Genomic DNA, 23,687 nt, shown 5'->3' on the forward strand with positions numbered 1-23,687 from the left:
TCTCAGTTTCTTTATGTACTCTTCAGCCAGCTTCCTGAAACTTCTTCGTGCTAGCAGTGTTAATATTTTGATAACGAGATGCATGACTCCATGTGGAGCATGTATAATCGGATTGCAGATACAAATTTCAGTCAGTACAATTCTTTTTCATTCTTTTGTTTTTTATTCATTTGAATACTTAGATCGTTTCCATATATCAAATTTATCAGATTTACATTAATTAATAGATATTTATCATTTTTTATATAAAAATGCATCTTTTTATTTTTATTATCTCTTGAAAAAAATGTCGAATTTTTTATTGAAAGCGGTAATTCCATAAAACATGGATTCTTTAAAAACGTTTAATGTGGAATCATACAGATTAGTTAAAGCGATGATTAATTACTTAGATATTTGTCTGTATTATTTGGATCTTTGGTATGTATACTTCTATTGTATACTTCTAATGTATACAATAGAAAATGGAATATATAATAATTAAATATGACATATTATTTATTTGATTTACTCATAATTTCAGGAACTAAAATATATTCCTTTCTTATCCGACATCTTTGATATACAAATTCAAAAAATTTAATTTATTTTAAATATTTAAAATTATAAAAAATATTCTTAAAAATTATTTTAAGAATATACATTTTCTATAAAAAAAAGATAAATATCTGTTAATTAACGTAGATTTGATAAATTTGACATTTGAGAATGATAATGATTAAATTAAAAATGAGTAAACATTTATCAATAAAAAAATTAATCAATAAAAAGAAAAAATAGCGCAGGATTCAAACAAACGATCCCACAATTATTAGTCTTTTTTCTTTTTTTTAAATTTTACTTCTAAATAATTAAACAGTATAATATGTGAATTTATACAGTAAACTATATAGTTTACTTATACAGTAAACCCACTTAACTTAAATTATCAATGTGATATTGTAGCATTTGCTAAGTCTTTTAAGCCTAATCTGCTGTTATAATTATTCATTTGATAGAAGTAATTGGTCATTCAATAAAAATAACGTTTTTATATTCGCAAATTATTAAGTTTTTCAAAATGTCCCTGGTTTGTGTAGCATTGGCGTATCTCATATGGCTCTAATATGGGAGTAATAACGAGGAATTATTGGATAGCAACCCTATTCTAGAATATATGTTTTAATTTATTAGATTGTACAGGTTCTATTCCATTACACATTATTATTACGTCATTGTAAGGCATGCATATACGATAACAATCAAAAAATATCAAGTAAGCGAAAGAATAATCTACACATAAGGAATAGATGAAGAGGAAGCGTTATATTGGGTTGTTCGGAAAGTAATTTCGTTTTTTCAGACAGAGGATTTAATTGTATTTTTTGCACCCAACTTCACACTTAAGCTGCATAATACCATTATATGTTTTGAGAGCTGATATAGCAAGGCTTGTGTGTGAAAAAGTCCAATTGATTCTACGCAGTAGTTTTTGGTTGATGCCCTTTTAAATATGAAGAGCAATAAGCAACATTTTCGTCATATTTTACTTTTTTACTATAGAAAAAGTAAAAATGCTGTTCAAGCCAGAAAAAAATTAACCGATGTGTATGGAGAAGATGTGTTGACAGTACGTAGAATTGGTTTGCAAAATTTCGATCCGGCAATTTTGATGTCGAAGATGCACCACGTTCTGGAAGACCGGTTGAAGTTAATAAAGACACGATAAAGACATTAGATTAAGGCGTCTAATCGCTAGGCGCGTTTCTGTGCACGCAAATCACCTACACGTGCCCCTTGCACGAGTGTTCTCGCGCGTTTTTCTGTCGTCAAAGACGATAAGCCATTGCGTTCTGCTGTTCCTGCATGTACTTCCTTGGTCAGCTTTATCTCTGCACGTGTAGCTCTTGGGCACGCTCCATTGCCAAGGGTGGAAGAGGCATGACGCATCTACATCCTGCATTCCTACAGTCCTTTTTGTTCTCCTTTGTCTTCTCGTATTTCTTTACTACGTGTCTTATAGATAGTTTTAAATTATTTATTAACTATAAGCTGCATTATATTTATATTTTTACTTATGGGAAAGATAGAAGAAAAACAAATGAAAAATGGTAAATGTACGTTGCTCTACATTGCACACGTATTTGTGCCTATAAGGGTTTCTCTTCTTTAAAGTGTCTTTCATAGTTTCTGGTTGACCTATACACGAAGACGTGACACTTAATAAATTTTATATAGATTCTATATAGATATATAAATATAAATTCTATACTTTTTCTAATCTTTATATTTAAATAATTTATCCTGTATATTCTAGTAAACTTTTTCTTTTTATTTAATGAATGAATATACAAAATTGATTAGTCCAGAGTACTTTATGTATTTTTATTTCATCTTTTATCATGTGCACATCAATTATATGTTTTAAGCTAAAGAATCCAGCAAGATCTAATAGGAATGCGGGAGTTACGTTGATTTATCAGCATATACACATATCGCTGTGAACGGTCTCTTACATTACTTAAATTTGTTATTAAAAGTCTGTAATCATATTATTTCTTACGGTAATGATTATTTCTAATTTTCTCATGGTGAATAAAAATTCAAAGTTGATTATCACAAAGTACTTTTTGTATTTTTATTTCATCTTTTAATCAAAGTACTAATTATCAAAACTATTTTTAATTTTTAGATAGTGACCTAGGTAAACCAAACCGATCTAGAAACGGCTCGATTTGAATTGTATATAAACATTGAAATGATCGGTTTATATAAATTTTGATCGTATTGATTCAGCTCGAACAGTTTTATGTTCAGAGAGAAAGAAAGAAAGAAAGAGAGAGAAAGAGAGAGAGAGAGAGAGAGAGAGAGAGAGAGAAATGAGCGATTAATACAAAATAAAACATGAGTTAATTTCCACACTACCTATGAAGTAGAACTCCAAGCGTTTTTTTTATGTGGTTGCCCCTGTAGGACTAGCCCACTCTATAAGACTTCGACTATTATTACTACTAATAATAATATGCTACTATTACTATTACTGATAATAATAATAATAATATAATATAATATAATATAATAATAATAATAAAAATGTATTTAAATATTATTTATATACATCTAGATATTATTTAATACATTTTATAATAGTAAAGATAATTAGCTTCGACTGATCGTAGGTAAGAAACTATGTGGAAACAAATGCATAACAATTATAAGATAGTAAGATAAAGAGAAACTATAACGGATGAAAACAAAAGAAACGTTTCATACTTTTCTTCATATGTCGTTTTATTAGATGGGCGGTCATGTGTCGAAATTATCAGACATAATTTGTTGAGAATTCGCGCGTCAAACCACCACGTAAAATGAAATATTTTTCCTTCTTTGTTATCATAAATTACCGTCATTATATATATGATGTATATAATATAAGTATATTCTGTTTCTTCTTCTTATTACTGCTTCTATTATTATATTATTACATAACATTATTATTATAGTAATAGTAGTAGTAGTAATAATAGTAATAATATGAAATAAATTCCTACAGAAACCATAATAAAATAAAACATAAAAAAGCAGAAAAATCTCGTAGATAATGTCGAAACGAACTCGTGTTTTGATCTTTATTAAAAATAAAATATAATATATATCTTCAATAATTATTAATTTTGAAAAAATAATCGACAAATGTATATACTTTAGATGCATTTGTCATTGAACAAAATTATACCGCTGCTATGTCCTATCTAGCATAGATCACCACGAAATTCATGTCAACGATCAGTAAATAAATATAAGATATTGGATAGTAACACCTTACTAAATTATCCAAACAGGAAAAAAAGAAAATTAATTCATTATTTTCGTTTATATCGATACAATAAACAAAAACTACTGGAGTAATTTTAGCATCGAACTTAATTTCTGAATTACGAATCTAAAAGCTTGTCAATGTACTAAACACTGCTTGTAAAAATCTTGTCTTTTTTAATATATAAAATTAAATGAAACTACAAATTTTTTCAAAATTTAATAATATTTTAGAAACTTAGATTCCTTGATATAAACGACAGGACATGTATTTCCTTATTATTGCCATAGAATCATCTGACCAAAGCTCATTAAAATGATCGAGTGAATATTCGTAGCTTCTCCATACAAGCAAAACCCATCCGTAAAACCCATTTCTTTGCGTTTGGAAATGTTCAAAAAATTTAAGCATCAGCTATTTACGTACACAACAAAAAGCAGGCAATCGCTATTTCACGGATGTAAAACATACTTTATTCAAGAGTATATTAGGTTGGGGAAAAAGAAATCCATTATTTTTGCGTGAACTTCAAGACTTTATTTAACCCTTTGAGTGCTATGGGCGCACATATGCGTCTAGTGAAAGCTATCGATATAGACTATGGACGCAAATACGCGCTCGACAAATGCTATCAATATGGACTATGGACGCAAATACGCGCCTGGCAAAAATGATCAGTGTACTATGGCCAAATGTATATGTTCGGCAATTGTTTCTATTGCGCAAAAAAGTATTCAGTTCCTGGAGATCGTCAGCGCCAGCCGCAAGCCGTCTGTACGGACTGCATAAGCCACGAGTATTCGCACTCAAAGGGTTAACATGTTTCAAATTGTTCGATTTGGGTCAAATATACACCGTTTTGTTCTATAATTTGTTGTCATTTTAAAGATAGCTTCATAATGCCTCTCTCATAGAAGTCTTGGTCCTTATTGGCGAAAAACTCTAGTAATCGATTTTCACAATCTTCTCTTGATGCCGATTTCTTATCAGTCAGGAATTTTTGCAATGTGAGAAAAAGATGGTAATCGCTTGGTGCCAGGTCCGGACTATATGGTGGATGCATTAAAACTTCCCAACCAAGCTTCCAGAGTTTCTAGCGAGTCACTACAGACGTGTATGGCCTGGTGTTATGGAAGACAACACCTCTTCTGTTGGCCAATTCTGGCCGTTTCTGGTCAATCGTTAGCTTCAAACGGTCCAGTTGTTGACATTAGAGATCCGAATTTAGTGTTTGGCTATATGGAAGCAACTCATAATAAATGATTCCTTTTCAGTCCCACCAAATGCACAGCAGAACCTTCCTGGTCGTTAGTCCTGGTTTGGCCATCGTTTGAGCTGCTTCACCGCGCTTTGACCACGATCGTTTTCGCACAAAATTGTCGTATGTGACCCATTTCTCATCCCCAGTCATCATCCGTTTAAGAAATGGGTCGATTTCATTCCGGTTGGCCAAGGCTTCGCAGATGGAAATTCGATCCATTATGTTTTTTGGTGTTAATTGGTGTGGCCCCCAAACACCGAGCTTCTTTTTAAATCCAGTTTTGTGCAAATGGTTTAAAACTGTTTTATGGTCGATCTTTAGTTCCTGGGCGATGCTACGACTACTAACATGCCGGTCAACTTCGATTATTTCTGTAATTTTATCGACACTTTCGACGACGGGCCTGCCTGTGCGAAGTGCATCTTTAACATCAAAAATACCTGAACGGAATCGACGAAACTAAAATTGCACGTAATTAACTGTTACAGTATCGGGACCATAAACACCATTCACAATTTCAGCCACCTGGCTTGCATTTTCGCATTTATCAAAGAAAAACCGTAAAATGTACCAAATTTTCTCTTTGTTGACTTCTATTTTTAACATCCTGTAATTCACAACTGAATGAACCAAACAAAAAATAGCAAAAGAATTTTTTTAGTGTGAAATGTCACTTTGACAACGAACATAAATCTGAAATTGTTTGATCGATACTTTATGAGATATCGATCACTACAGCCATCTACCAAAAAAGTAATGGACTTCTTTTTCCCCAACAATATATGAAAATCACGAGCTTCATCTCTTTTGCCGCAAATTTCGAGAGGCATCATAATACTAAACTTTTTCCTCGCGAAAAATGTTGAAAACAGCATTTACCCCATCAAGGAGAACAGAAGTAATTTTCGACCAATTTTAATGAAGAAGGTCTTATTTTAAGGACGATGGTTTAATCTACGGCGCCCTTATGGTGAAGTTTTAAAAAAACTTTTTGTTTGTGCATAAACTATACTTGAAGAAATGCCATTTTTAACACGATTTTTTTAAAGAAAATAAAGCTTTTTAAAAATCCACAGAAAGAACACTATAGATAAAACTTTCGTCTTTAAAATGAGACCTTGTTCATTAAAATTGGTCAAGAATTACGCTTGTTCTCATTGATGACGTAATTCATTAAAAAACCAGAGGTAATGAACAGTTTTATTGGGTTGGCAACTAAGTGATTGCGGATTTTATCGATAGATGGACTTTACACTTTCCGCAATCACTTAGTTGCCAACCCAATAATAATCAGCAGAATTAATCACAAGATGCACGAAATGCTGCGAGCCTAAATCAACGGGGATCGGTATTGCAAGATATACCAAAGATCCTATTCGCTAATATCGACAACTGCTAGAGAAATGTTAAAAAAAGAACTGCTCCTAGAAATCTGGAAACAATCTCAATCGATCTGTCCAATTGAAATATATAAGAATCAAGAAATCGTTTAGTTAGATTCTAGATAAAAATTTTCAATCGACTGGAAAAAACGATGATTTTTGAGTTTCACAATCATCGACAGATTCGATAAGTAGAAATTTTGTCTGATTTGACTGAAATCTATTTCAATTGATGCAACGCGACTCGAGAGAATAACAAGAATTTACTGTTCTTGCTGTAACATCTTGTAGCATAATTCACTTTTTGGTCAGGTCGTGAAATCTTTACCAGGAGTTGAACTTAAGAAACATGAAGTTAATAACGAGCGACAAAATAGGGAGACACAGGTCGGATGAAATAAATAGAGATCTAATAGATAAATAGGTTGGGAATGAATGAGGCAGCAGACAGGATATTAGAATAAAGATTTCAAATTAGTTATCTTTTCTGTAAGTGGTATATAAGAGTGATTTTTCATCTCAATGAGTTAGTCGGATTAAGTAGGACTAGTAAGAGGATACGGATTGTTTAATTGATTGCAGATTTACTGACTTTTGAATGCAGTCTAATAAATTTTTATATGAAATGAGGAACATGGATTTATTAACTGACTGTCAGTTTTACAAAATACAAAATTCGGACTTATTATTTAGTTATCGATTTTACAGAATACAGAATACGGAATTATTACTTAGTTATCAGTTTCTAAGAATGTAAAATACGCATTTATTGATTAATCATCGATTTCATCGAATGCAGAATATAGACTTAAGAACTAATCATCAATGTTTAGTTAATTAGTAACCTGTTTTACAGGATGACAAATACTAACTGATTTTTCAGATTTTTTTTATTGATTCTTTCTGACTTCCCCCTCCATAAATCTTAGGTCATTACTTGCGAATCTTGCCAAGGATAAAAGATTTGTTTCCTACTGGATAATAATATTATCCCTACAATTCTAATTGATCTAAAATTTAATATAATAATTTATTATATTACAAGGCAAAGTTCCAGTCACAAGATTCGATGAATTTATTGAAGAAATGTATTTTTATAAGCAAAATTAAAATATTGAAGTATATAAAGATATTGAACTTTTGTTTATATCTCCAAAGGTATCAAATAAGCGCATGGATTACCTAAGGTTAAAGGAATAATAGAATGTTGATAAAGACGCGATAGGATAACGAGAATTTGATCCGTAAATGCAGAAAGGCATAGATTTATTTCCTGTTCTAAATTTTAGGCAGGTCGTTTATTTTTTAAATATCCTCATAACGATGTGCAGATAAGCGAGATTTGTGTTATTCTTTTAACGATGTTACGTGCTAATGAAATTTGTATGTACATATATACTTTTAGAATGAGTTCTAAGATTGAACATTTCCATTAATAAAACTTAAGCGTTTTCACATTTCCAACTTTTTCACAAAAGTTTCTAATGGAGTGTAATTGTTGGCATAGTTGATGCCTAAGTAAGAAAAAGGTATACTCGTCTATTATGGATGATTGCGAGTGTGTCCTACAGTAGAATATCGTTCAATCTGTCTCAACATGTGTTTTATTCTTTTAGCGAGTTTTTTTTCAGAGAATTGTAATAAATGTACATAGATTGTTTATTATTTGAATGTTCGATATTTTTCAATCTGCTACATCGAGTAAGAATTTAATCATTTTCAATGAAGCACTACCACAATCGTAACCTGCGAAGGCAATGACTACTTTCATTAATTGTTAAAAATAATCAGTATAATTAATGATGCACGATTAATGACATACGAATATCGTAATAATTGTATTTCAATACGTCAAATGTATTGCTACAATTTTAAATTCACAAAGTGCCTTTTATCACGTATCTCCCTCACGGTTTCTCCAAGAATCAGAAAAAGAATATTGCGTTCTTCCATTAATTTATAGAAATGCGTTATATGTATTTTGTAAAGGACAAAATTCGTATCTGAGCTTTGTGCCTTTTTCATTACGACTTGTGAATCTAGATGCGGACGCGTATTTGGACACAATTCTTCTTGGACAAAGTATTTGGACAAGAAATTCAATTTTAAAAACGAATATATAGATACACTGTCGATAGTGCAAGATCTAGTAGCTAAAGCAGAACCGCACAATCTGACACTCGTGTTCAATCGAAAATGAAATCGGCAACAATCTCTTTATAATCAATGTGCAGATTCAAAAATACAGTTGTTACAAATTTCACTAACTTTCTTTAATAGTCGACATAAAGTCTGGTCAGATTTCGCAGCTAACTTAAATTTTTCATCCATGAAAATTGCTCTTTGGAAGACTATAAAGCGTGGAATTACTTAATATTTTGGCTACAGGATTCATCAATTATCGAACTGTGCATCCAATTATTCTGTTGGATGGACAATTTTGGAAAATTGAACAATTTTGGTATGATACACAGAGATTGCTCAGTTTTTATCTTTGCTGAATCCCATTAGAAATCGCACTTAATGACGAAATAGCACCAATGACTCCCGTATTATCGAATAACGCGAGTCTCTCCGCATTATTATACACATGTATTAATTAATATATAAATTTGCGACAAAAAACAAGATTTCATCAAATGTTTTATTAAAAATAATTAGTGAATACTTATATATATATATATATAATATATATATATATATATATATATATATATATATATAAATAATATAAATATATAAATATATAAATAATATATATATATATATATATATATATATATATATATATATAAATATATATACATATATATTTATATTATAGTTCATATAACTATAAATCATATTCTACTTGATTGGAATTTTTTCCGTCTTCTTTGGATGGATATCCAAAAAATTCTAAGTGATCAATTGATCTTCTGATATGTTAATAAATATATTTACAATCTGTTTCATAAGAGCGCGTCAGCGATGTCTTTGACAACTGATACCTACTGAGAGAGTGATTGTGATAATTTAAAAATATAAAATCTTTTCCAATATATGTTTGCTAAGATTCTCTCAGATTTGTTTATGTCATGAAAAAGAACAGAGTTCTTCGAGTTGAACATTGAGTATGCAAAATGGTTAACGTATGAATGAAACACAACTTTAACGGAAAACATATTTTAATATTAATAACTCTAATAGATTGTATTCATCAAATATCACTACTTGTGCCACTATTTGTATCATGTTAAAAAATTGATAAAAATTATGTTGAGATAGTATCAAGCTATAATAATTAATAAAGCAGATTGGATCTATTATTAAATAAAAACGTATTAGGGTTTTAGATGTACATTTGATACATATAAAGTTTCTTATATAAAAAAAAAATGATATTTATGAAGAAATCGCTGATATGTTCTTGTGGGTTAGACCATATATTTTTTTCCGATGTATCTCCGCCGACCTTCCATTTCTTTTTCAATTAAATCAACAAATATCTTATATATAACTGTATCATTGGAAAATATTCGTTTGTATGCAGTCCACAATGATATAAAAATTTTTTGTCTCATTTTGTTTCCATTAAAATTACTTTTCTTTTGTATATCTGTTTAATATAAAAATATATGAAATAAGCTTAAAAATCTGTATCTTCAATTCTCATGTAGTTGAACTTTTTAACGTACCTTCCGTACAATGATTTAAAATGGCTGTTACAATCTTTCTATTACTTATCTTAATAATAAGAAAAATCTTTTGATAATTTGTGTATAATTTATGTGTATCACCAAATAGTTTTTGTATAAACATAAGAGCTCGCCATGCTTGCATAATAGATATTTGTTTTACAAATACTGTTAAACGATGTATACACTTAGTTGGATCATATAATATAATTTTTGATAATCTAAGATATGAGTGATTAGTAATTCTCTGTTTGAACATCCTATGAATAATTATAAAAAGTTTAATTATTCAAAGTACTGTGAAATATTTTTTAAGTATGTTTTAAAAGCTGTAAATAGTACTTACGTAGTAGCATCTTCGCATTTCTTATTTTTCATAGCAAGTGTAAACAAATGAGAAGGATGAGCATTTTTAAAATATGGTAAAGATTCCAAGCTATCACAATTTATTTTATATCCTAAGAATTTTATTTCATTCGTAGTATAATTAGTTTTATGAGGCAAATTGGTCTGTATTTTGGATTGTTTGAAGCTGCAATTGTATTCAGGAAATCCTTTGTTTATTGTTTCCATAAATCTATAAAAATATATAAATCGTAATATACGATACAGTAATCATAATATAGGATTGTTATTAACTATATTTGATTTATCTTACTTCTCAGCAGACTCTCTATTTTCACTAATATATAATGTATCATCTACATATCGAAATAATATGCCGGATTGCATAAATTCAGACATTCGCTGATGATATATGTAATTATAATATATATCAGAAAATACATTTGAAAGAATCGTACCCTGCAGAATACCTTTATTTAATAAATATTTTTTTTTCTTTATTTCTATCTAAAACAAAAAGAAAAAAATTATTAATTCTGGTATCATTACATATAAAGATGAACGATTTGTTATTACATACTTTTTGACCAAATATGCACTTATTTATATCGTCTAACAAATTCTGCTTCATTATATGAGTAATATGCGTTTTACTCATACTTATAGTCGTAGGAGCATGAATTGTTCCAATCGGTAGTGCTACATACAAATCAATAAAATATTGTTCAAATCTTAAATTTCCAGTTTTACTTTTAATAGGCAAAAATGCCATCCATTTAAGGCCCAATTTATTTGGAAGATTTTCGCACAAAATTTTGATTATATTATTTAATTTATCTGAAAAATATATATATATAATAAATATATGGATAATCAGTATATATGTTACGGACTAAGTTATTAATACAGTCATTATGAATAATGACAAACAAAATCAAGTATTGTAATTAATTGTAATGTTAAGATTACGTTTTTTTAGAGTTTTCTATAAGTTTATTATAGTGCTCGATTTTATTTGTCTATATTTATAATACCTGTATTAATTATTTAGGCCATAACATATATAATAACTAGAAGATTATAATTGTACCTAATCGTATTGAACTAAAAGCATCATCTATGTCACAAGATACTAGCCACATTTTATTGCAGTCATAATTATTTCTTTTATAAACAATAGCTTTATATTTATCCCGAAATTGTGACATTGATGCCAACCCGTAATGTGTAACGCACAGCTGTCTTAAGAATTTCAATAACATAATCATATGATCTTCTTCTTTGCTAGTATAACTATAAGTTGTAAATTTACTTAATGATGTAAAATACAAAAATCACATAAATAAAAATAATCGATCCAAATATACCTAGTTTTCGCTATTGGTCTCAAACCAGAGTGTTTTAGAAAAAGCCTGAACTCGCTTTTTGGAGAAAGCCATTTGTTCTCAAAAACATTAATAAAAACTTTTTTGTTGATTCTATCTTTGATAAAATGTTTTCTTATAGTTTTCCATTTACCATTTTTAATGTACAACCTTTTGCCAATGGCAGCAGGATGTACTGTTAAAAAAAAATTCCTATTAACAATTAATAATATATATTTGTTAATGAACCAATAAATTAATTTACTGATAATGAGCCACTTAACCGATTCCTCTTTAAAAGATTTCAACCACTCAATTTTGTCAATCTGAAACATAAAATATTTATATAATCTTCTAAGTATTTTATACATGGTTGAAACTATTAATATAGTTGAAATAATGAGGAAAGCTTACATTTAACCTATTAATGTATGATTTTAAATATATTGGTTGAAATCTTGCACTCTTAAGAATGCAATAAATCAGCTTGCGAATAACTTCTATGTTTTTGTAGGAACCAAATAATTCCAAAGGCACTACTTTAATTAAAATATTATTAAAAAAATAATTAATTTTTTTTATTTCTATTTCAATTTCATCAATTTGTTTCCATGACTGTGTTAATGTGCCATAATATCTTCTTGTATTTTTCTTTTCCAATATATTATTTAAATGAAAATTATATGAATAATTCTTATGGTTTTTTTGAAAATTTTTCAAAATAAACATTAACTGATTAGAATAATTCTGGTCGACTTCTGTATCATCAAATCTATTCACTTTCATCTTAATTATATCATTATATATGTCTTTAACAAATAGAGCTGTATCAAGAATACAATTATTCGAAACAGGTTTAGTTGATATGAAATTAGATTTTTCTTTTAATACAACTTTTAAATTTATATTTCTAAGATAAGGATTATTTTCTTCTTTGATTTTTCTCTCATTACTTAAAGTTTCTTCTGAAAACAATAAAATATTATAATCGAATGAAATTTCAATGATACTGGAATTTATTCTTGATTTATTACTTTTCGATGGCAGTTTTGAAATACCAAACTGTGATGCCAAAAAATCAGAAAATAAGGGTTGTTCTTTTTCATCTTGTAAAATTCTTGAGCATTCCATAAGATCCGCACAATTATGCAATTTAATTGCACCACATTTTATTTTCTCAAGTATTAAGTTCTTGCTTTTACAATATCTGATTTGAAAGAAAAACGATATTATTAAAAAATTTGAAAATTTCTTAATTTTTGATTAAGTAAAAATATTATTTAACTAACGTTGCTACTTGTGATCCATAGAATTTTTCTAATTCATTCCAAATACATTCCATCTTTCTGAAAATACAATAGCATAGAACAAAGGTATAAAAGATTTAGATATTATATATAAAAACTTTTGCAAAAAAAAAAGACGAAAATCATTAATTACTTAATAATTAGCAATATTATTTACAAATATTATTCATCAATGTGACTGACGCAGTGGTAGATAGCCTTGTCTTCTCACTTGAAATGTGTACATTTTATAATTAATTTATATTCAATATCTATATAATATAATAGAATGTATCTCCTTTAAATCAATCCTCTCGAATATCTGCGTAATTGTTGATAAAAAAAAATCTTTTTTATATCATCGCAGATATTTGTTGTATTATTACAGATATTCAGGAATTGATTTAAATGGGATACTCTCTATATAAAATATCTATATTCAAATAAACTTAACCAATCTATAGATTTAATTGAAAAAAGTAATTCAGAGATTGATAAATCACCTCGAATACGTAAAACTTAGGGGAACACAGAATATAATAAAGAAAGAACTTACTACCTAACGTTCGCAAGAAAAGAAACAAAAGAAGAAGAAAAAGTATCGTATAATCGATTCTTACCAATTAAAAAATAGAATTTATCGCGTCGTAGAACAAAAGAAAATAATATTTAAAAGATTTTTGACTTTGATATTTACTATTGGTTTAATAGTTAAAGATCGCAAAGCGAGATAACAATTATTGATGGAAAAACTTAGAAAATTTAGTTGAGAAAAAAAAAAGAGTTAAGAAAAATTACAAAAAGAGTTAAGAAAAATTATAAAAGTAAATGAAAGAATTTAGTTTTAATGATCGATTACATCGCAGAAATAATTTATATAAATATGAGTTTTTTAATCCTATCCGCGCTTTTTAAACTTTGTCTACATTAAATTTGACAATTAACAAAAAAATTGATTTTGAATTTATATCACCCATCGCTGATATGTCTTTGATAATATAAAATTTATTAAAGTAAAAACTTAATTATCAATTATTTCGAAGTTCAATGAAATTTCGTATTCTGTTACGTTCTAAGAACATTCAACTTTTTAATGCCATATATATATTTTTCTTCTTCAGATTAGTGAGACAAGTGCTGTTTAAAATTTCAAACTAAATTTACTTAAATGTTTTTAAAATAGCAACTAATTAATTACAAGTATGTTTATATTAAAAATTAACAAAACATTTGAATTAATTTTATTAAAATTCTAACTTTTGCAGAACGTGAAAAATGTTTCTTTTTTTATAATTTTAAACTAATAAATAAGTCACTTTCATAATTGACATTCATTTTATTAAAAATATATAGTTAAAAATTAATCGAATAAACAAATCGATTCTATTAAAATTTTACAAAATAATTTTGTGAGAGGTGAAAATGTTTTTGATACTTTATTCCAAAGCTAACAGAAATATAATAATCATTATGTTGAAATTGAAAATATAATGTATAGGTTATCATAGGAAAATACAGGTCATGAAACTTATTATCAAACATTATTTGATAATAGAACTTACATATTTATTATTTATTGTATTTAATTTTATTATCAAAAATTTTATTGTCTTATTATCTAAAACGTAACAGAATGATTTAGTATGGAAATTCTGTAAGATTAAAAAGTGATTAATTGCTTTTTTATTACATTATATATATTATATTATTATCATATATACTATGAAAAACGAGCCTATTTAGCTACATTTAAGAAATAAATAAGATCTTGTTTAGAAGAGAAAAAAGTACTTGTTTATATTACAGAATGTATATGTACATAATTTTGTACATCTTTATATCTATAGCCAAATTGATATCAGATATTGATTGAGATTAAGTTCATATTTAACCAATAGATTAAATATATATATCACATTTTTAAACAGTTAATTCTGATACATAGTATATAGTTATACTAACTGTCTGATGTACGTACTATTTCATTTTGAAAAAACTTATTTGACTACTAATTTAGAAAAAATGCATTTTCATAATTTTTGAGCTAAGTGTTTCTAATATGCCAATATGAAATAGTAATCCAATATAAATCCAATCCATAGAAATTATTTTGTTGCTTTCTGATATATGTACTCATCCTATATTATTTACAATTGTTATGATTTCTAATATCATTAATAATTCAAAGATTAACAATTTTATATGAAAAATTTTTGTATAGACTATATGTTTATACAAAAATTGTACTTTTACATAGAAATTTTAATATAAAGTAAAAGCCATGAAACTTTCAGTCATCACATTGTATTTACTATTTCAAAATAAATTTGATTGATATAATATAGCATATGAAATTACAATATAATTTTATTTTATCATAATTTAAATCCATTTTTGAATAACTTGCAATGACAAAATCTAAAAAGTTTCTAATTTACATGCTGCATTATATTTAAATATATATATATATATATTCATATAATATAGGACTTAATCTAATTTCATCAAATATTTTATTGTTATAGAAAATAATTTTAATATGCATACAAAATGATAGCTTTAATGTTAATTGAATTATGGTTAATTATCTTATCTACGAACAAAATTTCAAATTGAATGATTATATTATGCTTAAAGATTTATCAATTTAAGAATAATAACGAGATGAGCTATATATCATTTCTTACATAAACATAGAAAATACTAATCTTCTTATGCTAATGTTTACTTTTATAATATGAAAGTTCCAAAAATTATGTTTTTCCAGTTCCAAAAAGATGATTTTTATGATCAGAGTTTTAATTTGATAGCTCATTATTATTATGTTCTATTAATTTTAAACGTTTATTTAATAGGAAAAAATTGTATAGAAATTCTTACCTTGTGTTTCTAATGATTGTCATTTGGCATTACTCAATAACTTCCACAGCAAATGAAAATAAATTTCGTGGAAAAAGCATGATCATGGAAATTAAAATTCCACAATCCGTCAAAAACGATAAGCGCATCATCAACAAAAAACATGTGGCTAGATTATATGGAAGCATTTATCAACCGATTAGGAGAATAAACCACAATTACCAACTGTTATATGTTTAAGAAATCTCTTTACCGGCAGATGGTAAATATAGTAATAATGATAAATATCTGTTTTTACCACCGTAAATTTAATCAGAACCACACAAAATAATAAATTATAAAGAGAATTAACCAACAGAGGTGTTATATGATAGAAATATATCAAATCGTTTACTAATATTTGTAATTAAATATATTGTAGAACTCCTATATTATCACTTTTAAATATAAGTTATTAAATATGAGGATTTTAGATATAAAGATTTTAAATATAAATTACAACAAATTATTTTTTATTTATAAGATATAAACTGTATTTGCATTAAAAAAATATCAATGGATAATTTTAAATCTTTTTCATTTTATGAATTAGGTAACTATAAAATTGTACATAATACGTATATTACTTATTTTACATAATATAAAGTTTAAGGTTGATTTACTTTATTATATTTGAACCGTTCTGCTCTATTGCCTTATTTCATTTCTTAGAAAACCTCATTATGCCCTCTTTCCAAAATTGTTGAGACTTATTTGCAAAATATTCATCGAGGTGCGTTTTTATTTCGCTCTCGGATTTGAGACATTTATCACAGAGAGAATTTTTTAACGAGAGAAACAAGTAATAATCGGATGGAGCAAGATTTGGGGAGTACGGAGAATGAGGTAGAACGTCCCAATCAAACTGTAAGAGTTTCTGTCTTATGGCCAATGCAACATGCGGTCTTGCGTTGAATATGCTACTTTATGTCGTGATGAAAAACGACACCTCGTCAGTTCACCAATTCTGGCCGTTTTTTAGCTATGGCGGCTTTCAATTTATCGAGTTGATTGCAATATTTTGCAGAATTGATCGTTTCACCTTGTGGAAGGAGTTCGTAGTACACTACATCTTTCTAGACCCACGAAATACACAAAAGAACTTCGGATGAAGTCCTGGTTTCGTAACAATTGAAGATCGATTTTCCTTAAACCAAGTGCATTTTCGATGCACATTTTGATATAAAATCCAAGTCTCGTCTCCAGTGACAAATTTCTTTAAAAAAGGATTTTTTTCATGTTGCTGAAGAAGCAAATTGCATGTAGAGATTCATAAGGTCGGTCTCCGTCAATTGGCGTGAAACTCAGACTTCATACCGATTCACATATCTCATCTTGATTAAATGATTATGTACCTGGGAATGTTAATGACATCCACTATCTCGCACACACTATATCGCGAATTTTCAAGAACCATACTATTGATGAGATCCGTATCCATCGTTGCTGTGCGGCCGCTGCAGTCTTCATCTTTCAAATCAAAATTGCCAGCTCTATATTTCTTAAACCAATTGCGGACGGTTCTAATAGTTGTAGTACCACTCCCTTAAACGGTGCATATCTCGTCTACAGTGTCCTTTGCAGGACCTTTTTTTAAGTAATGAAGCATAACATGCCGCAAATGCTTCTATTAGCTATTCATATTGAACGGCGTAGAAAAAGATTTTAAAGGAGACTTTGTCACCAATGAAATGTACTTTGAAAAAGCTGTGAGATGACTAAAATTGATGCCATAAACGGACAATAGATAAACCTACATGTTTACTAACATAGCCGGCTCGAGGTCATACATAGTGTGGCGCAGAAAAAACTTATGGGACACCCTAATATTATAATAATATAAAAGATATAGCTTATTTTTAATTGTCCGATTCTAATTATTTATTTCCATTTTTAACATTTTCACTAGAAATGATTTGTTTCATTCATACTTTCGCTAATGCCAAGAATTTAAGATTTGATTTTTGGGATTCATTTTCCGGAAATACAAAGTCGAATATTTCTTCCCATCCATCATTCTGAAATGACAAAAAAGATTAATGTTGTTTTAATTTAAGTTCCTTCAAAACTATTTAATATTAATCTACATACTCCACCTTCTCCAACAATTCGTTTTCTTCATTTAACGTAATGCATCATATCCACGTTCAAAAGTTCTACAAACTAAGGACACTATCAATATTATCTTCCGATAGAAAATTAGCTAATTCAAATTTAGCATATTCTATCCAAACCTGTAGTATAATATATTAAAATATTTGTAAATTGTTAAGTTTAATATATATATTCATATCACAAAATCAAACTTACTTTGACATGAAGAGTTCGTTCTAATGATCTCTCAAATAGTAGCCTGGCATTAAATATATGAAATATATTAAAATTTATATAGGATTTCCATAAAAGTTCAGGCACATCCAATTTAAATAATAATAAAAATAATAGAAATATTAAATATATTTTTGATATAAAATAAAAATAAAATAAAAATACAATTTTAATTATATTTAATTGCAATTTCTAGAAATATAACTTATCTTGGATGAGATACAGCTAGTTCATAAATAGTTCTAGCATGGTTAATGTCTCTTAATAATGTTTTTAATTTTTTATACTATATAGGCATTATAATAAGTAAATAAATATAAGTAAGATGAAAAATAAGATAAATGTAACTATAGGAAAAGTAGTTTACTTTTATCTACGTTATGCAGTTTTCAGGTCTAAATTCAAGGAATTTTTCATACAGAATCCTGCATCTATTAAATTTTCTAAGTTGTATCTCTAAATCAATGTAATCACAGTACAATTTATCTTTGGGACAAACACCAGTGCCATACTCTAAATTAAATGAAATAAAATATTTAAAAATACAATAATTCAAAACTTATAAATAAGAAAAAAATTGTTATAATAATAGCATACCAATGTTTTTCTCGCTACAGTCAAATTTTATGTCGTATTTTGAAATATGTATAAAATAGTCATATCTTAGAAAATGCATTTATGTGGAATAAGTTCTAAACAGGTTTAAAAAAATAAAAAATAGAAAGTTATATCTTTATATGTAACAATAAAATATTATAAATATTATATCTTATAATATATATAATAATAATTTTATATAAAATAAACTGTACCTGTAAATTTGACAACATATATCTATACCTTCCGTGTCAAGTTCTTCGTATAAAGCATCATTTATCCACAGATATCTCCAATATTGCTTCTCCTGTACAAAATTTATTTTATGGAAAAAAACTTCAAAGTATAATTTTAAAATTGTTAAAATGTAAGTATTTTAACTTACTTAGGAGGGACATTTGTTGTAGTTCATTTATATATTTCTCTTACAATATTAGGATTTCCTTTGGATTCTACTATTCTCACATAATCGAATCAAGCATTATGATTTATTTGTCTATTACGCATTTCCATTTCAATATACTTCAACCATAATAATATTATGTAATATATAATATTACTGTGATCAAGATTTAAGGCACATTCATATATAGATCTAAAATAAATTGGACATATAAAACCTTGAAATATTTCTAACATAACTAATACTATAAAATTTACTAATTTTGTATATAAAGTACCTTGCTCTCTGTATTTGTTTCTAACTTTTATCTTATTCGGCATATTTTATTCAATTCGTTATAACCATACGATTTTTATGTATATTATCTTTATACATCTTTTGTTTTCGATGTTGATAATCAACCAACTCATGGGGATTTGATATTTTTTACTTAGATGGTTAAAAGAAAGTATATATAAATGAATTATTCTCTATGTTAAATTATTGACAGGTTTAACCTTCATATAAAGATTTTATCATTATTTTTACAGGAGGTAACATTTTCAACTTTCTTTCCTTTGCTTCTCTTGATAGCTGTTCTGTTGTGATTTGAATTTCCACAGGTACTTTATTTTTCACCTAAAAATGATTTAAATTGCGAATAAGTATTACAATTATAAGTGGAGCGTCTGGTATAATTTATAATTATAAAATAAAATATACTAATGTATAAAAATTATTTTACCTTAGCTACTTTTGGCATTTTTTGTGATTTGTTTATGGTGATGGTTAATCGAATCTGTTTTTCTATGTAACAAATAAAATTACAACAATTATTTTACCCAAATAAATGAAACTTCCTAAAGTTATTATTTGATCTTGACAATACACACCGGCTATGATCACTTACGCTATATTTCATAGTTAGATAGTTGAACATAGAATAGATTTCAAAAACCTACACTTCAAAAACTCACAATTATTTCTTCTTCGAGCACTAGATGGCGAAATTAGCTCAGTCAACGTACTTCTTTTTTTAATATTGCGATTACAGCGCCAAAGTGCACGTAATTGGAGCATCATAGTAGTTATAAAATAAAATAAATTACAAATTTACTACCTTTGTTATTACCAATAATTGAACTGTTGGTTAAATTTAACATTTTAAGGCTGTTCATTATCTTTCACTCGAAGCGAAGTCTTACTTCGACGATAGGTATGGACAAAAATGAACTACAAATACAAATGGGGAATGTTGTTTCATCATGCGTCTATTGTATCGGTGTATAAGCTTCTATTGGCTATTTCCCTTTCACACGTATATAACAATAAGTTTGATACGATATCGGTACGCATTTATTTCACGATAAATGTATACAAAATAATAAATATAATAGACATATATAAGAATTAGTATGTAAATCTGTGACAAAAAATAGTAATTCGTCGAATATTTTCTTACAAATAATTAGTGAATAAATATATCATATTATTTTAACACATTAAAGACCGCTCACGAGTTCTCTCGTGTTTCGCATTCCGTCTGTTACGGATGGACTTACTTTCATACATTGTATCCTACTACCTCCAAGGCTGGTGACCAGACGATCTCATTGGTGGGAATCCGAACAGATCAAGCTACGGAAAACTGTATAAATGCACGAACGCAAAATAAAAACAGCTTAGTCTCAAAGAGAATTCGACACGTTGGATTGCATTTTGGTGATTCGAATAGCCTTCGTCTTCAAGTTTCTTGCCCTTTTAGAAATGGCCTCCTTTCGAAAAGAGATGGAAACGAACGAAGCTGAAATACTTTCGGAAGTTTTTGACGATAATTTGTCAGACGTTCCTAGTGAGAACGAAAATGCAGATGACTCTTTTGAAGATTGCGAGGACGATTCCAGTGACAGTGAAATTATTAGACCTGTAAAGAAGAGTGAGGTGGCAATGTTTTCAAATGATTCCGACACTGACGAAGATAATGATAATTGTTGGTCTGAAAATGACACATCACCATGCTTACAAATGTTTGAGGGTCATCCTGGGATCACTACATTTCCATCTCAGTGTAACTCTGTAGCCTCTGTGACTAATCTCTTTTTTGGTGAAGAATTATTTGAAATGTTTTGCAAAGAGCTGTGCAGCTATCACGATCAAACCGCAATGAAACGTAAAACACCATCCAGAACATTCAAGTGGTCTCCGGTTACACCGAAAGACATGAAGAAATTCCTTTGTCTAATTATTCTGATGGGTCAAACAAGAAAAGATAGCTGGAAAGATTATTGGTCCACCTTTGGTATTTACCCCTATATTTGCACAAACAATGAGCCGCCATAGATTTGAACAAATATGGACATTTTGGCATTTCAATGATAATACGAAAATGGACAGTCGCTCGGGGAGACTTTTCAAAATTCAACCCGTGCTGGATTATTTCCTGCATAAATTCAGAACAATATACAAACCAAAGCAACAGTTGTCCTTGGACGAGGGAATGATCCCATGGAGAGGATGGCTAAGGTTTCGCACGTACAACCCAGCAAAACTGATAAAATATGGTTTACTTGTACGGATGGTGTGCGAGAGTGACACCGGCTACATATGCAATATGGACATATACACTGCTGAAGGAAAAAAATTGGAGCAAACTATTTTTTTAGTTCTTGTTCCCTATCTTGGCATATGGCACCATATTTACCAAGATAATTATTATAATAGTACATCTACTGCTGAATTGCTGCTCCAAAACAGAACTAGAGTATGTGGGACTATTAGAGAGAGCAGAGGCTTACCGCCAAATTTGAAAATAAAAACATCAACGATGAAGAAAGGCGATATAATATTTTCTAGAAAAAGTGAAATTTTCTCCTCGCATGGAAAGACAAGCGGATTATCAGAATGATCTCGACCATTCATGATACTTCCGTCTCGACAACTGGAAAAAAAATAGAAAAACGGGAGAGAACATTGCAAAACCTACCTGCATCCATGAATATAATAACTACATGAAAGACGTTGCCGTGCGGATCAATTCCTTTCGTATTACCCCATTCTGAGAAAAAGTATGAAATGGATAAAAAAAGTAGTCCTCTATCTTATAAACTGTGGACTTTTCAATTCCTTTAGAGTATACAATGAACTCAGTCCACACAACAAAATAAAGTACAAACAATTTCTGCGATGGTAAGACACTGGATAACGGACGACAACAATGAAGGCTCTCCAGAACAAGAAAGAGATCTGCCGAATCCTTGCCCTGGAGGTGCAGGGAGAGCACCATGTAAAGATCCACCCAGAAGGTTGTCAGGTGATATGAAACAGCATCAACCTACTAGTATAGCAGCGAATGGAAAAAACAAATTTCCTACGAGACCCTGCAGAGTTTGTGCCGCCCATGGAAAACGAAGCGAATCAAGATATCAATGTAAATTTTGTATGGTTCCTCTTCATAAAGAAAAATGTTTCACACAATATTATACTTTAAAAAAGTACTAGAAACTTCGGTGAAATTTATTTTTAAATAAAATTTTATAATAATTATTATAAGACAATTTTTTCTAATAATACCTAAAGTGCATCCTAATCTACAATTTCTAAAAATTTCGTACAAATTATTTTTTTAAGTAAAAAAGTTATAATTATTAAAAAACATAATTTTTTTCAATAATACATAGAATGCATCTTATTATACAATTTCTGAAAGTTTCACAAAAATTGCTTCATGAATAACAAAGTTATGATGATTTTAGAACGTACAAGTTTGCCCAAAAACGTGCGGTCCCAGGCGTATGCCTTACAGATTTCTTTGCAATCCTTAATGTGTCAACACTATGCCGTCTGGCGACACCACAGTGGTGTCGTGCGCAAAATAGCGGTCAATGGCCGGCGACATCACAATGGTGTCGTACGCGAAATAGCGGCCAACGGCCGGCAACACCACAATGGTGTGTGCATAGTATCACTCAATGGCCGGCGATAGCACTTAAGTATCTTTTGCATTTTGTTAGTATTTTGTTTAGGTAACAATAAGTTACATATGCCAACAAGTTTTTTGTTTTTATAAATACTTGTGCCCTTTCATCATGGCAGACGAAAGAGACGATACGATTATTTACAATGAATGCGTGGACGTCTTGTCTGATGATTTAGTCGATTGGGAAAAAGACAATGGATATCAAAAAAATGAAAGTGAAGCAGAATCGTCGGAAGATAGTGAAATACCTATAAGAAGAATTCGGCGAACGCTACGGTTATCAACTGATTCGGATGAATCAGACGAAGAAGACAGTGCACAGTAGTCAGACTTTGATTTACCGAGGACCAATAATAAATTTGAAGGATCTCCGGGTCCAAACATATTTTCCAAAG

General features: G+C 28.8%; 3 protein-coding genes and 1 pseudogene across 5 annotated transcripts; 1 reads left to right on the forward strand and 3 right to left on the reverse strand.

Annotated features, from left to right (window-relative positions):
* Positions 1-5,066: 5,066 nt before the first annotated feature.
* Positions 5,067-5,890, reverse strand: LOC124431576 (histone-lysine N-methyltransferase SETMAR-like). The gene is made up of 3 exons (XM_046979646.1): positions 5,772-5,890; positions 5,617-5,677; positions 5,067-5,516 (listed from the first exon to the last, which is right to left on the reverse strand). The coding sequence occupies exons 1-3, from the start codon at positions 5,888-5,890 to the stop codon at positions 5,067-5,069; spliced, it is 630 nt and encodes a 209-aa protein (XP_046835602.1).
* Positions 5,891-9,588: 3,698 nt separating this feature from the next.
* On the reverse strand, positions 9,589-16,177 carry LOC124431477 (telomerase reverse transcriptase-like). 3 transcript variants are annotated; one of them, XM_046979443.1, is made up of 12 exons: positions 15,992-16,177; positions 13,290-13,342; positions 13,115-13,171; positions 12,860-13,032; positions 12,240-12,790; positions 11,829-12,151; positions 11,552-11,754; positions 11,042-11,298; positions 10,775-10,968; positions 10,463-10,693; positions 10,117-10,376; positions 9,589-10,037 (listed from the first exon to the last, which is right to left on the reverse strand). In XM_046979443.1, the coding sequence occupies exons 3-12, from the start codon at positions 13,165-13,167 to the stop codon at positions 9,856-9,858; spliced, it is 2,427 nt and encodes an 808-aa protein (XP_046835399.1). In that variant the 5' UTR covers positions 13,168-13,171; positions 13,290-13,342; positions 15,992-16,177; the 3' UTR covers positions 9,589-9,855. The 3 variants fall into 3 exon arrangements, with proteins under 3 accessions (XP_046835399.1, XP_046835398.1, XP_046835397.1); XM_046979442.1 differs by lacking the exon at positions 13,290-13,342 and having other exon boundaries at positions 12,240-12,787; XM_046979441.1 differs by lacking the exon at positions 13,290-13,342.
* Positions 16,178-16,670: 493 nt separating this feature from the next.
* LOC124431577 lies at positions 16,671-19,573 on the reverse strand (annotated as a pseudogene).
* Positions 19,574-21,702: 2,129 nt separating this feature from the next.
* On the forward strand, positions 21,703-22,221 carry LOC124431578 (piggyBac transposable element-derived protein 4-like). The gene has a single exon (XM_046979647.1). The coding sequence runs from the start codon at positions 21,703-21,705 to the stop codon at positions 22,219-22,221; it is 519 nt and encodes a 172-aa protein (XP_046835603.1).
* The last annotated feature ends 1,466 nt before the right edge of the window (positions 22,222-23,687 follow it).

Source organism: Vespa crabro, chromosome 21 (assembly GCF_910589235.1).
Source record: "Vespa crabro chromosome 21, iyVesCrab1.2, whole genome shotgun sequence".
NCBI lineage: Eukaryota > Metazoa > Arthropoda > Insecta > Hymenoptera > Vespidae > Vespa > Vespa crabro.

Excerpts from the sequence above, each read along its gene's own strand:
- LOC124431578 (XM_046979647.1), top strand. The coding sequence starts at position 21,703 with ATGGACAGTCGCTCGGGGAGACTTTTCAAAATTCAACCCGTGCTGGAT.
- LOC124431576 (XM_046979646.1), bottom strand. The coding sequence starts at position 5,890 with ATGATGCCTCTCGAAATTTGCGGCAAAAGAGATGAAGCTCGTGATTTT. Across the intron at positions 5,678-5,771 it reads AGTGATCGATATCTCATAAA|TTGTGAATTACAGGATGTTA; the intron begins GTATCGATCAAA and ends TGGTTCATTCAG. Across the intron at positions 5,517-5,616 it reads AAAATTTGGTACATTTTACG|TTTCGTCGATTCCGTTCAGG; the intron begins GTTTTTCTTTGA and ends GTGCAATTTTAG.
- LOC124431477 (XM_046979441.1), bottom strand. The coding sequence starts at position 16,014 with ATGACAATCATTAGAAACACAAG. Across the intron at positions 13,172-15,991 it reads ACAATCATTAGAAACACAAG|AAAGATGGAATGTATTTGGA; the intron begins GTAAGAATTTCT and ends TTGTATTTTCAG. Across the intron at positions 10,694-10,774 it reads AATAGAGAGTCTGCTGAGAA|ATTTATGGAAACAATAAACA; the intron begins GTAAGATAAATC and ends ATATTTTTATAG.